The sequence below is a fragment of the Mustela nigripes genome, chromosome 12 (genome assembly GCF_022355385.1).
Source record: "Mustela nigripes isolate SB6536 chromosome 12, MUSNIG.SB6536, whole genome shotgun sequence".
In the NCBI taxonomy this organism is placed as follows: domain Eukaryota; kingdom Metazoa; phylum Chordata; class Mammalia; order Carnivora; family Mustelidae; genus Mustela; species Mustela nigripes.
Genome location: NC_081568.1, coordinates 82077447 through 82092543, shown reverse-complemented (window position 1 = coordinate 82092543; position 15097 = coordinate 82077447). Strand labels below are relative to the sequence as shown.

Below are 15097 nucleotides of genomic sequence, written 5' to 3'. Positions count from 1 at the left end.
AAGTCATATTCCCACCAACAGTGTATGTACCGTACTGTTTTTGTTTGTTTAAAGATTTTATTTAGTTATTTGACAGTCAGAGATCACAAGTAGGCAGAGAAGCAGGCAGAGAGGAGGAAGCAGGCTCCCTGCTGAGCAGAGAGCCCGACCAGGGGCTCGATCCCAGAACCCTGGGATCATGACCTGAGCTGAAGGCAGAGGCTCTAACCCACTGAGCCACCCAGGCGCTCCCGGTACTGTTTTGATTATGATAGCTTTGAAGTGTATCTTGAAATCTAGAATTTGTGATACTTCCAGCTTTGTTCCTGCTCAAGATTGCACTGGCTCCATTACTTATGTTCTTGCCGTCATGTCTGCTGCATGTGGATGGTAGAAATACCACACACGAGTGCATTTTTGCACGTGTCTTTCCCACCTCCATGCTTACTGACATCACTTTGGTATTTTGAAATTGGCGGTGGTGGGAGTGTTTACCGTAACTGCCATCATTAGGCATCGGGGCCTTGTTTTGGTGGTTTTTCAGAAGGAGAGCTGTCTCGTAACCATGTGTGAGTCCACTGGGGGGCTCAGCGGACCAGTGGAGAGACTGGCCTGAAACTGAGCACGGACAGTTCACTCACAGGAACGGAAGAGAGGGGCGGGGCATTTGGACAGGGGAGTAGACAGATGTGGTCAAGAGCGTTTTCCTATTTACTAAGTAGAAAAGGGAACAAGGTACTCATCTGAGGATATGGCTGGGAAGGAAGTGTGGGGTGTTTGAGGTGAGAAGACTGTGGGACAGTTAGTGGATGAGAGAAATGTAGTTTGTTGTTATTTTGCCCAGCGCCATTAAAAGGCCCCTTGAGGTTAGTGGTTATGAATTTGAAAGCAGGGCTGTTATGGTGAGTGTGTATTTGTCTCCAGTCTCTTGCAGTGGCAGGAGTGAAGCCCTGAGTAATGGGAAGCTGGATTTACCCAAGTGTGAGGTTTTGCAGTGCTGCTATGACTATGTGTGTGGGTAGCAGGCGAGATAAACGTGAAGGTCACCACCTCAGAGAACTGCCTTATTCATTCTAGCTAAAATCACGCCCCATCCCCGTAACCATAATCCATTATCCTGTTTGTTTTCCTGTTTTGTTTATTGGATGTCAGATCGCCTGGCTCACCCATCCTCTTTGCCAGCCGGGACCGTACTTTATTCACTACGGAATGTGCGGTTCCTACCACAGCGCCTGGCACAGAGTAGATGCTCGGTAAGTGATAGGTCGAGTAACTTCCTGAATAAATGAATTCACTTGCTCGATCTTGGAAAATCCGTGCGGTCCAGTGAAAAGTACTCGGATTCTTCCCACGTCCCTTTGTTCCTTGCTCCATGGTGTTTGAACTTTGAGGAGCAGAGGAATTCCCTTACAGGGTCGGACATGCTAAGCCGCGAGTTTTTTTTATTTCCTGAACACTCCCAGGGTATATGGGCCCAACTTAAAGCTTTTGAGGCAGCTGCCTGGGTCGTGTGTGTCCTGCAGTTGCTGACCTTTGTCACATGGGACTCAGCAACCCGGAGGAGGGTTATATTACAACCAGACTTGGAGGCCGGGTGGTTTCCGTATTTGTGATCACTTGTCTTAGGGCTGCTGCGTCTGTAGAAGCTCAGGCGAGGTGACAACAGAAAAGCAGGGTTCCAGAGGCGCAGAGCCCGGGGCGGCCCCTGAGTCAGCGCCTCCGCCTCCCGAGGCCCGCCGCCCACTCCCCGCGGTGGCGGAAGGGGGCGGGGCCCGACTGCCCGTCTGTTCCTGCCGGAGGACAATAAAGTTTCCAAAGTTTGAAAAGGGAGGAAAAAACCCTTCCCCGCCCCTTTGGCGGGGCGGGTGTGGGCGCCCGCGGCGGCGGCAGAGCCCGGCGCTGGCGTGCGGGGATGGGGGTCACGGTGGACGTGCGCCAGGTGTACAAGTACCCCTTCGAGCAGGTGGTCGCCAGCTTCCTCCGCAAGGTACCCGCCCGCTCCGTTCCGGGCCGCGCCCGCGTTCCCCCACACCTCCTCCGGCCGCCCCGACCCCCGGCCGGCCCAGCCGTCTGTGTCCCGGGGCGCCCGCCGTCTGCCCCTGCTCCTTCCCCTGCCCCCGCGGGAGTTCGAGTCCGCGCTCTCGCGCCCCAGCTGCGGGTTTTGCCTCGGGATGTGCGGGGCGTGGGTGGAAGTGCATTTCCTCGAAGGCTCCCCATCGCTCCCCGGGGTGCGGGGAAGGCTCCGTGCGCGGCAGCACGTTCACATCCTGCCCCACAGTACTAGGGAATGCACGTTCTGGAGCCTGGTTGAGGTTGCTCGTGACTTGTCGATCTTTCTAGTAAACCATGGACCGCCCCCCACTCCAGTACAAGCCAGTGGGAGCGGTGGAAGCGATCACCCTGGTTTACTCAGCACTGTTGCTCTACCACCTTAATATTTTTTGAAAAGTCCGTGGGGCTTGCGGCTGGTAGCTTACCCTCCCTGTGCCTTAGTGTTTTTGATCTGTGAAATGGGGGAAATAAAAGTACTAACGGAAAGGGCTGGTTGTGAGGAATCAAGTGAGATAATTCATGTAAGTGCTCAGACTGGTGTTTAGGCCTCTAAAATGTTAGAGTTGTTCGTACGACTATAACTGCACCCTAGGCTCACTGCTCAGTGGTCCTCTTTATCCCAGGGGCTCCTGCTAGGACTATGCTCCTGACTGTAGAATAGGGAATTTCTTGAGAAATCCAGAGCACCCAGGCCTGGGAGCTGAGACTCCTGAACTGTAGTATGTCTCTGACTCTAGTTACTTCATTGGTCAAGGGTCATCTTCTCTTTTAGGCCTCTCTTTTTTCATCTAAGATAGGAGTGTTGTATTAGGCATTTTAGGATCCCTTTCAGCGTTCACTTTTTAAAGCAAGATTTGCAAGAATTCTAATTTGCCTTGGGTAGCAGCAACCAGGAAGTGTGCCCCATATATAATGCAGAAGCAAAACAGAGAGGCTGGGAGAAGAAGTTAATTTTTTAAGTGGTAAGACAGGACCTCTATGGGTGATGCGGTTGGGGACCCAGGTCGCAAGGATTGATTAGGACACTGGTTAACATGGTCTTGCCATAGAGGCCCCTCCCATGTCAGATCGTTTGTATTTTTCACCTAGTAGATGCTCAATAAAAACTAGTAAATGATGAATGAATAAATGACTGAGAGCATGAATTGTGGATCTGGTGGAGACTTTGCCTTAGGCCAGACTTCTGGGCCCAAAGGAGAAACAGTGCATACTCCATTTTTTAAATTAGGACTGGCAGTCTGGAGTGTGGATTCCTTAATGCCACTGCTCCCTTGGAATGCCTTTCTGGATTATCCTTATCAAGAGCTGATCTCCATCTTGACAGAACTGGGGGAGCACTTGATCTAGGCATCACTGCCATCTTCTCCAGTGTTGGATAGTTAACTTCCGCACATACCTTTTCTCCTCATGAGACTAAGCTTCTTGGGGGAGGACTCATTCCCACAGGAACACATAGCACAATGCCAAGCTCTCTTTTACAGAGGACTTTGCGTGTAGTCATGCTTCTGGGCTAAATGCTTTTCTTTTATTCAGCAGGTGTTTAGAGATACTTTTCTCCTGTGTGCCAGGCTCAGTGCTGGGGCCCACCCAATAGATGCTCTTCTCATGGAGCTGATCATCTCTAGTTGGGGAGACTGACATTAATAAATGAACAGCTAATGAACACATACTTACAATTGGTGATGTGTATTTATGCAGAGAAAGTTCACGTTACTGGGACCAAATACAGCAGGGAAGTCCTGCTAAAGTTCCCCAGGGTGGTCATTGGGAAAGGCTTTCCCGAAAAAGCGGCCTTTGTCAAATGATGGCTGAAGTGTATATAGGAGTTTCTTATGGAAGAAGGGAGGGGGAGGAAGTGCTTTCATACATCATCCCATTTACTTCATCCAGCAGCTGTGGGAAGGATTTAAGGACAATTTCCATTTCACTACCTAGAGAAAACGAGGTTCAAAGAAGTTTAAGTAACTTTTCCAAGTTCCCACAGCCAGTTTTTGGGAAGCCAGGATTTCACATCTGAATCCAGAGTCTCAACCTGCATCTCCAGGCTGTGTGGCCTACCACATAATAGGCATTCAGATGATTATTGAGGGGGAAAAAATGTTCCAGAATGATATTTGCTGTGCTCTTTATCTAATCCCAGTGTTCTTTTGTCTAGTCTTTTCTCAGGGTGTATTCATCGGGGACCCTCTGTGCCTGATATAAGGGCATAGTATTGATGTGTGGTAAGGTGAGAAAATACAGTGTTTCAGTTTTCTGTTGCTATGTAACAAATCACCCCTGTTACTTAGTGAATTAAACCAGTGGTAAACTTTTGGATCTCACGATTTTGTGGGTTGACTGGGCTCAGCTGGCTGGTTTTTGTGTGCCATATGTTTACAGGTGAGGTCATTCACAGCACAGAGCTGCATTCAGTTACAGCGTTTTAGTATTCTTACAAAACACTTGGCCAAGTAACTGGCACATAGTAAATAGGATATTTTGGAAGGTAGGGCTAGGGAAAGAATATTTTCAGAAAAGGCCTAGCAGTGGGACAATGCAAACACTATGGGTGACACCATACTTCTGTTCTTTTTATTCACAAAACAATGCCTCAGAGGGGCTGTGTGAGTCAATAAATTATGAGATTTTAGTAAGTCTACTTACTGTGAGCATTTCACCTTACATTACAGAAAGCCATGAACTGGAAGTCAGTAGATCTGGATTCTGATCTTTGTGCTTTCCCCATTAAAAGTGGTTTTGGGGTGGCCTTGGGACACGGTTTTAAATAGTCTGTACTGTGCCCTTGTGCAAATTAGAAAGAGGCCTCATCTGGGTGGTGGGCTCTACAAGCTCACAGATAGTGGGACTAGTGGACAGGAAATGGGGCTATTTATTGAAAATTAGCAAAAGGAACTATTACCCCGTCAGGCTCTTGGGCTGTCTAAGCTCTAGAATTGGAGGCTGAGTGGGTGTTCCAGGCAAGGCTTTATCAGGGCTTAATGCTCCAGTACAAGGGAGACAGAAAAAAGATTCTGCAGTCTGGCTCCCCAAGGAGAGGTTTTAAGGAGGATTTGGCTGAAAAAGGGTCATCAGTGGGGAGGTCCATCTTGGCTTAGATTGGTTTGGTTTTCACAGTCAAGCATCCCTCTTATGTGGAGGGCTTGCACAGTGTCTGAGGTGGATCAGACCAGTTGAGAAGTGTGTGTGGGGAGGTGGTGTTTGGAGCTTGTGCCCCTTGGCATCCAGCTTAGTTTCTGATGGCAAGCAATACCTGCTGGCAGGGCTAGAAAACTGGGTTATTGTGGCTTGTTAGCCAGTTCCTGGGTGTGGGGACCTAAGTGTTGTCTGTGCTCTGTCTCAGTGCTCCTTCCACTAGGTGGCTGTAGACCTGTGCCTGCTGACCTGCGACAGCCCTATTGCCTTAATTTCGTGTCTGTGAAACAATAATGCCACGTACCTCACCTGTCTCCCAGGATTGTTGTGAGGATCAAACATATGCGAGTTTGAGAAACATAAGCTTTTTCTAAGTGTAAGGTAGTAGGAATGATCTTTGTGGTTTAATATACTTTTATTTTTCTTTTAGTCTTTATGTATTTTTTTTCAAAGGAAGGCACTTGGCAGAAGGAACAATCATATGAGGATCTCTGGAAGCATTTAATCTGATTTTGCACAATGGTATGTTTGAAGCTGTTTCAGCACCGAGGATGTTCTATTTTAAATAGAGTCTACTGATCTACGTCTTTTGGTATGTTAGGACTTGCCTTCCAAGTTATTATATACTACTATTTTTAAAACCTGAGGAATGTTTGCTCTTCTTACACCTGCCTGTTGGATACCACAGGCAAAATATTAGCTACATGCTTTCAAAGCTAAATGGCACCTTGAAAACAAACACCACAGAACTCTTTGTTCATGGAATGTAGTGTTTCTCAATGAACCCTTATGGAGGAATGCTGTGAAACCCAAAATGGTTTATTCATCAGATGCTAAACTGTAGTTTCCATGCACTATATTGTTGGTGCACCTGACAGTGCATTAGGCTTCTTTGTATGACTCTTAAGCTTTCCAGCTCTTACTGCTTACAGCTGTTTCCTTCCTTTTACTTAAAACCACCTACAGAGAGCAGGCAAGGTTGCGTCGGTGCAGGCCAGAAGCTCACTCATCTCTACAGGCTTACGTGGGTCTGTTTGCTGTGTTTGCATTCATGAGCTGGATTCAAACACTTCTTCGGTGTTGTCTACCTAAAATTTAAAGTAATTGAAAAGGACTCAGAGGGCCCTTGTGTTGACTGGATGTTCTTGTTTATACTCAGTTAAGGCCAGAGAAGTTAGAGTTTTTCTTACTATAGAGTTGTTTGTGTTGATTTTCTTTTTGTGCTGTAGGCAAAGCAGGCATTGTGAATAGGGTGTAAGCTTTATGGGCAGAGATCTTTCATTTGTTCCTGATGCATCCCAAGCACCCAAAGAGATCCTAGAACATAGTAGGTGCTCAACAAATCTTGTGGAATGAGTGAATAAAATGCACCACTCTGGAGTTTAGCCCTGTGTAATTTCAGATGGGAGTTAGTGTGGGGGTCAGTCTTACGGCCCTATAATAAAATGGACAGATTAAAATAATTTCTTTTTGCTTCAACACAGTGGTCTCAGGTTTTTATTTATTCTAGCCAGGAGCCTGCTGTGCTGAACAAAATGGTTTGAGTGTTTACCCTTAAACTCATAAAGGGAATTTATGAATGGCTATTTCCATTTAGAGTAGAAAGTTGATTGGGTAATTAATAATGTTTTCATCTCTGATCCTATCTTTTCTCCCTTGCAAATCTGCCACTTGTGGGGAACATCTCTTCCTGAAAAAAATCCTGAAATATTTGGGGTAAACTGATATTTCGGAAATAAATGATTTGACAAATTATAGGGCTAGTTTAACATAACAGTCATTTATCTTTTTACTTACACTGTAATAGTCTTTCTTTTATCTTCCTATCCTCAATCCTGCTAGAAGAAGATTAGGTACGACATGAAGCAGAATGGTGCAAACGGAAAGAGCACCGGCTCTGACATCAGACGGGGGGACGGAGCGCTTCTAGCTGTGTGAGTTTGGGCAAGTCACTTCTCTGTTTCAGGGTCCTCATCTGCAGAATATGATAATAGTAACTGTCTTCTGGCATTGTTGGGGGAAATTAAGTGGATAACGCACGTAGTTGCATGTAACCTACTTAACTTCATGTTGGCACACAGTAGGTGCATTAAAGTACTTGGTAAAAATCTTGATAGTAATACTAACCACAATAATTTCTCACATTGATTCTATGAATATGAAAATAAAAAGCTGAGAGAAGTAGTCTGCAGAAATCTTCACCAACCTGGAATAATAAAGAAAAGAACGAGCACGAATAAATGGTGCATATTTGAATTATGACTTATTTTTTAACTGTTGTTTAAATGACATGAAGGTGTGCTTGGAAACTTACGTAGTGGTGGTTGTGGCTTAATCAGTTTATAAAAACTCGGGTAGTTTTTAACTATCAAAGCAGTAAGAGTGAAACTTTTGTATGTCTACTAGTGGACATTTATAATAAGTCTGTGTATCATTTTGCCTTTGGGAGATGAGGAGGTAAATAAAACATGGCCTGAGCCATCAAGGAGCTCGCTGTTAAGGGGACAGAGGGAAATATATTAATTTTTATCATAAATGCTTTGTCAGGGGCATATTACAGACATAGTGTGTGGTGCAAGGATCGTATTTTTTTGTAAGATTTTATCTTTAAGTAATTCCTACCCTACTGTGGGCTCGAACTCACAACTACCAGATCCAGAGTCGCATGCTTCACTGACTGAGCCAGCCAGCCACTCCATATATTAATTGTAAATCTGTGACAGCTTTTAGAGTACTTAGGGTTTATTGCCTTTTTAAAAAGTAAATATTCCCTCTAGTCCTCCTACTTCACTGACATGATGCCTCCCCTAATGCTAATAGGAATGTGTCAGGAGTTCTTGTCACACGGACTTTGAATCAATAAAGCATGAGCTTATGAAGTTTTACAAGTCTGGACAAGAAGAAATATCTTCTGATAATTTTTAAGTCATCGCTTAAATCTGTTTGGTTTCCAGGAAGATACTAGGCATATACTCAGTGCCACACCAGTGAATTGCAAGATAGGCACTGAAGTCCTGAAACTGAGTTTTAAAAATGTTGGTTTCATTCTTCAGCAGCAAAAACCACTACTGTTTATTGAGCACTGGCCTGGTGTTTGTACTTTATATAACATTATTCCCTTTAATTTCTCTGACAACTCTTTGAGATGGATCCCCCCCCCCCAATTGTATAGATGAAGAAACTAAGGCAGGCTGAGATTAAAGTAATTTGCCCAAGACTCCCGCAGGTGGGCTTCAAACTGAGGTCTCTTGGATTCAAAACTCATTCTGTTTGCAGCACTCTGTATTCTCATTTTCATTTTGTCTTTAATTTCTTAACTTTTCACTGAGAAATCATTTGACCCAAAACAACATAGTTGTAGGGGCCCTGGCCCCCACACAATTTAAACTCTGCATCTGTGTAACTTGTGACTCCCCCAGAACTTAACTACGAGGACCCTGCCAGTGACTGGAAGTCTTACCTGTGATACTAGTAATCGATGAGCACATTTGTATGCTATGTACATTTATGTACTGTATTCTGACTGTAAGAAACCTAGAGAAGAAAAAATGTTAAGGAAACTATAAGGAAGAGAAAAAATGCAAATACCGTACTGTATTGTATTTACTGGGGAAAAAAAAAATCCACATAGAAGTGGACCCATGCAGTTCAAACCCATGTTGGTCAAGGGTCAGCAACCATTTGACTTACAAAATATTGCAAAACAGAGGAAGAATTCCTTTACCCAGCTTCCCTAAACCAGTGTATTACTTTTAAAACTAGGGAATTAACATTGATACTATGGTAACTCATCTACAGGCCTTACTGAAATTTCACAGTAGTCCACTCATGTCATTTTTCCAGTCTAGGATCCAAGAATCAGTCCAAGATCCCACATTGCATTTTGTTGTCATGTCTTAGTCTCCTGCAATGTGGGATACTTTTTCCCTCTTTTCTTTTTCTTTCTTTGTGTGTGTGTGTGTGTGTGTGTGTGTGTGTGTTTTGTTTTTTGTTTTTTTTTTTTGGTCTGTTTGGATCCTAGTCCTGGTCAGTTATTTTGTAGCTTTTGTATCTTTTAATGCATTTGATTTATGTATGCATTTAATGTTGAGGTAGGAGGGTTTTCCTTTGTGTCATAATTGTAAGCTGTTTCCTTCTAAAAACTTAACTGTGTGAATTCTGTAAGACTGATGAATCACAGACCTGTACCCCTGAAACAAATAATACATTATATGTTAAAACAACAACAACAGAAACTTCATTATGTCATTGCCAATTATTAGGACTTTTTTTTTTTTTTTAAGATTTTATTTGTCAGAGAGATGACAGTGGGCAAGTGCACAAAAAAGGGGAGGCGCAGAGGGAGAGGGAGAGAGAAGCAGGCTCCCTGCTGAGCAAGGAGCCTGATGCCAGAGTCAATCCCAGAACCCTGGGATCATAACCTGAGCTGAAGGCAGAGGCTTTAACCTACTGAGCCACAGAAGTGTTCCTGTCAGGACATTTTTTTTTTTTTTTTTAAGATTTTATTTATTTATTTGACAGAGAGAAATCACAAGTAGATGGAGAGGCAGGCAGAGAGAGAGGAAAGGGAGCAGGCTCCCTGCTGAGCAGAGAGCCCAATGCGGGACTCGATCCCAAGACCCTGAGATCATGACCTGAGCCGAAGGCAGTGGCTTAACCCACTGAGCCACCCAGGTGCCCCCTGTCAGAACATTTTTGAATGAATAATGGTGATGTGACATCGTTGGCCTTTGTTTAGAACCATAACTTTTCTCAGCCAGACAGGTCCTGGGTATCCTGGCTTCACAGATGGCAGCATCACTGTCTGTACGTCTTGGCTCCTGTCCTTTGCTCTTTCTACTTCATTCTCCTGCTGATCTGAAAGGCCAAGAAACAACCATTCAAAAATTTATTGACTTAAATATGTTTTGTCCTTGATCATTGAAATTTTGATTAATCAATGATTCATTTGATCTTGGTATAAAATTAGCTTCACTTTCCTCTAAGATACACCATTGCGTGTAGCTCATTAATTTGGTGCTGTTCTGGGGCGCCTGGGTGGCTCAGTGGGTTAAGCCTCTGCTCAGGTCATGGTCTCAGGGTCCTGGGATCCAGTCCCGCATTGGGCTCTCTGCTCAGCGGGGAGGCTGCTTCCTCCCTCTCTCTCTCTTCCTGCCTTTGCCTACTTATGATCTCTCTCTCTGTCGAATAAATAAATAAAATCTTTTTTTTTTTAAGATTTTATTTATTTATTTGACAGACAGAGATCACAAGTAGGCAGAGAGACAAGGCAGAGAGAGAGGAGGAGGCAGGCTCCCCGCTGAGCAGAGAGCCCGATGCGGGGCTCCATCCCAGGGCTCTGGGATCACGACCTGAGCCAAAGGCAGAGGCTTTAACCCACTGAGCCACCCAGGTGCCCCAAATGAATAAAATCTTAAAAAAATAAATTGGCGCAGTTTATGGTGATTTCCTTGTTTAGCTCAAGGCCAGGTCTCTCTTCAGCAGCTCCACCCCATTTGCACATGCATTTCTGAAAGCAGCAAAGATTCTCGTGGTACTTATAAAACAGAAATGTTAATATACAGACTTATTTTAGGTCCTCTTGACCTTTGTACAACTAACCATATAGACCTCTCAGCTTAGTTGCTTCCTTGTGCTTTCTTGAATGATGCCATTTGGAAGTTGGGAAACAATGGTTCCTTCTGAGGTCATTAGCTCTTTTTTTGGGGAGGTGTTATTATAAAAGGCAGGCATTAACTTCTGAGCTTTTTGGAAAGTTGGCATTTTAAAAACTTACTCAAGAACAGGCTTTATGAAAGCTTGTATATTGTCCCCTTGTAAATAAGAAAGGTGAATAACTGTATCTTCAGGAAGCTCCTCCCATAAATATGTTTATCTTATTCCTGTAATTAGAGGGACTCAATTTCTTGGCCTCTCACATTTCATAGTTCTTTGTTTGTCTTAATGTAGATTTTCTTTTTTATTCAGTGTTTTGCAGTTTAGGTCCTCTTAACCTTTCAATGTGTCAAAGGAAATGAAAGCAAAGTATATGACATTGTAGAAAAGTCTGCATTTTACCCTTGTTAGACTGTGATATTTGCAGTAGATTTATATCTTGGGGAAAGATAAAGGATTTCTTTTATAGAGTCTATAAAGGAAATAAGATCATAAGGAAGTTCAAAATGAAGTGAAATATACCTTGGAAAATACTGGAGGTCCCCTAGGATATATGGCACACAGCGAATGTACGTGGCCCCACGTGGTAATTGTTATGCTGCTACATTTTGTGGCCCACTGAACCAGGTCCTGGGGTGGCAAGCAGTTTTGGCAGATACCTGGTGTTTAGACCACTTTGCTTCCATGAGAGTTGCTGGTTAGGAGTGGGGATTGGGAAATCTCTGTGACTCTGCTTGCGTGCAGGCTTTACGCCATTTCTGCTTTTAGTGCAAACTCCTTGTCTTAGTAATAGTTAGTGGGCTTACTCCTTTGGGGAAGTACTAAATGAGATAATGCCTAAGATGGCCTCTGATACCCAGTGCAGTAGATCAGCGGATGCTCACCAAGTCTTTGGTGGTCTTAGCTTGATCTACTCCATTGTCAACACCATGTTTAAAAAGGTATCCAGATAAACCTTTCTACTGCCTCCTGTCTTCTCAAATTGGCATTCCTGGTGGTGACCCTTTCTGAGAGCCTTCCCTCTCTCAACCCCTTGTTAACTGACTTCAGAAGGTTCATGAATTAAATCATGAATATTCAAGCTACCACAAGATGGCGTTAGACTATTTCAAGTAATGCCAGGTAGGGGGAGCCTCAGCACAATAAATCTTTATTTTTAAAAAAGTTAGAATATATGCTTTTCACGTCATGGTATTTAGCTGTTGTAAATAAACCTCTCATTTCTTTTCCCGTTCTCATGTGGAAACATGAGGCTGTGTCTGTTCAACTCCCTGAAGTAGTTGGGTGAGAAAATGACTTGAATCCTGCACATGATTTTACTAAAGTGAATTGTTTAGGATCTCTTGTTGTTTACAAGCATTGTCTAATGGGTGACCCTTTGGTATTTTACAGTGACCCCTCCACAATTTCCCGTTTCCCCATTGTTCCTTAGTCTGATGGATTTTTCTCCTTATGTTTATTTTTTTGTTTGTTTTCCCCAACTAACATGGAAACTCTGTAAGAGGCTACAGTTTTGTTTGTTTCTTTACTACATCCTCAGTGCCTGGAACCGTGCCTAGTGTGGTAGGTACTCAAAACCTCCTAACTGAAGAAAGAATAGAGAATTTTCATTATTGTTTCAGTCAGTGCCCTTTGGCTTTCTGAGAAATCTTAAAATTATGTAAAAGTATGAAGTTTCTGAATTTATATTCTTCAGGAATTTCACTGATAACTTAGTGATATAATCCGAACTTTAAAGCTTTTATTACTGTCCTCCTCTGATGATTATATTTCACATCTCTTCCGTAATTTAGTTCAGTAATCTCCCTACAACTTAGAGTATATTTGTAATATTCAGTCAGGAAGTATTGATGAATACAAAATGAGCAAACTAGGACTTGTGAAGGAAATACTTTCAGACTTTTATTTTACCTTAGTATGAAAGTTTTTATTCATGCACACAAACACGCACGTAATTCAGGGGATCTGTGTAAGGCTTACATATTTTCCTTGCTTCAGGAGTGCTCTGTCAGGCCCCTTGCTGAGAAGCAGAGTAGCTAAACCTGACCCTCCCTAGTGGACGTTACTTGAAGGTTAAACTTTAAGACAGCAGTCTTCGTAGTTTTGAGCATTTATTCCTGGAGCAAAAAAATGAATGAATGAATGAATGAATGAGTGAATGAATACTTAAGAATCCACTTTGTGACAAGTTCTCAAGATGGCAGTTGCCAGGATGGAAGTGTAAATAACAGAGTTTATGGCATGGGGCACAATGAAGTGTCAAGGCTGCTGAGGACTGACCCTCTGGATTGTCTTCATTGATAGGTCACCAAGCAAAGTGAGGTTTATTTTCCAAATTGACCCCTGAGGTCAGCGAAGTTCATCTTCCTGATTATTCATTCAGCAAAAATTTATTGAGTGCCTCTATCTGCCAGACACTGTGCTAGTGGTAGGGATAGAGGAGTGACTGAACTAGCTTTGTATTCCTGTTCTCACAGAACCTGTGTTCTCATTCTGTGTCTTTTGAGGCCACAGATAACTTTAATATGTGTGAAAGTAGTTGACCCTTTTCTGTGAAGACCAGTTAGCCAACCCCTCTCTCTCTCTCGCACACTTGCTCACATGTGCGTGTATAGGTAGCTGCTGTGAGACGAGGAGACCCACACTGAGTTACATATACCACTTCCTGGGGTTCCGAAGACTTCCCCTGCCTGTCAGCCTCTTCACTGCTTTCATTCCCTCTCGGCACTTCGTGATGTCTTGGATGAGACTGCCTGCAATTTCCTTTTTAGGTTTGGTCACATCATGTAGCTGTGTGAGCTTCTAGAGAAAGGGCCCAAGGGGTGATCAGCAGGCTCGGATCAGGGACCACCTTGTTCTATGGCTTGGAGGAAGTGACTTCCACTCCCAAAGTCTTTTTCTTTGTATCAGAGCAATAGAAAGGATTGTATTTGAGTAATTCTGAGGAGATTTAAGGATAGGTTAGGTAGGTAGACACGTTTAGAAGGCAGTAGAGAATATCTGAGGGTAAATTAGTCTCAGACCTCTTGAGCTGGGTGGTTTTGAGCAAACTACTTAGTTTATCTGGGCCTTATTTTTCACATGTGAGGGGGAAAAAGCAGTATATATCTCATGTTATTAATTTGAGAATTAAACTGAAATAATGTATGTAAACTGCCAGGACAAAAGTGGTAGCTTTTTTTTTTTTTTCTTTTTTCAGCCTTATTATATCCAAATTGTCTTTCAGGGGAATTAATAGGTAAACGATTTATTGAGCACCTGTAGTAGATGACTTCTATAATTGTTCTCCTGTGATGCCAGCCCAGCTGCCAGGCAGTGGCATACGATTCGAGGGAAAGATTCACTTTGTATGAGGCCCGGTTTAATTTCACGGCTCTCCCACTGACTAGCTGGGTGATCCTAGACTCTCTGATCTTCAATCAGTTTCCATCTCTGACAGATGAGACAATGATAACACGTGACCCGGTCACAGCAGAGAGGCTCTTTCGGGATTTAAACAAGATGGTGTAAGTAAGTAGAGTATGTGGCACAGGGCATGGCACAGAGGACACCCTCCATTGCTGGTTCCATAATTAACCTAGTTAAGCTCACCCTCCCTTCTCTGCCCAGGGCTAGGTTGGATCTCAAGAACGTTTTTCTTGGGTTTATACCGGTTCAGTTGACCATAGCCTCTTCCTTATCTAGTCCCAAGTAGTGAAGTGATGAGTCTTGACTGAAAACGGGCCTTCGAGGTTGTTTGAGAAATATGTACTGTTCCTGCAGAGAACTATGGTTGCTGGGAAAGAACTCATTTTGGTAATTCTTCTTTATGTGTTTTCATTTAGTATCCCAACCCCATGGATAAAAATGTCATCTCTGTGAAAACCGTGGAGGAAAAGAGAGGTAAGTTTTCTGAATGTACCTCACTTTGGTGGTGATCATTAAGTGATACTGATTTTTCTAAAGGTGTTTGTGTTTGTGTTTATAGCCTATTACTTTTGAAACAGGTGTATTTCTGTATGAAGTGTTAGAAAAGAGTACCCAGCACTTACAGCAGCAGAAGGCTTGCTTAATATGCTCTTATCACTCTCTCAGTTAATAACTGATGACAGTAGTAATAGCTAACATTTCTGAGCACTTCGTATGTGCCAAGCACTCTCACTCATATTAACTCATTTAATCTTCAGACTAATGTATGGTGTATGTGTTATTATTACTCCCATTTAATATATGAAAAAACCAAGGTATGGAGAGGTTAAACAAATTGCCCAAGATTGCATGGCTATATCCCTATAATATA

General features: G+C 43.3%; 1 protein-coding gene across 5 annotated transcripts in view; it reads left to right on the top strand.

Annotated features, from left to right (window-relative positions):
• The first annotated feature begins 1761 nt into the window (after nucleotides 1-1761).
• Nucleotides 1762-15097, top strand: part of PRELID2 (PRELI domain containing 2) — a 69021-nt gene continuing 55685 nt past the window's right edge. The window contains exons 1-5 of one of the 5 annotated variants that reach the window (XM_059417832.1): nucleotides 1877-1966; nucleotides 4187-4258; nucleotides 5617-5755; nucleotides 7006-7097; nucleotides 14643-14700. In XM_059417832.1, the coding sequence (XP_059273815.1) occupies nucleotides 14655-14700 (46 nt within the window). In that variant the 5' untranslated portion in view covers nucleotides 1877-1966; nucleotides 4187-4258; nucleotides 5617-5755; nucleotides 7006-7097; nucleotides 14643-14654. Of the gene's footprint in view, nucleotides 1967-4186; nucleotides 4259-5616; nucleotides 5756-7005; nucleotides 7098-14642; nucleotides 14701-15097 lie in introns of all 5 variants that reach the window. The other 4 variants (XR_009407486.1, XM_059417830.1, XM_059417829.1 and 1 more) reach the window with 4 other exon arrangements.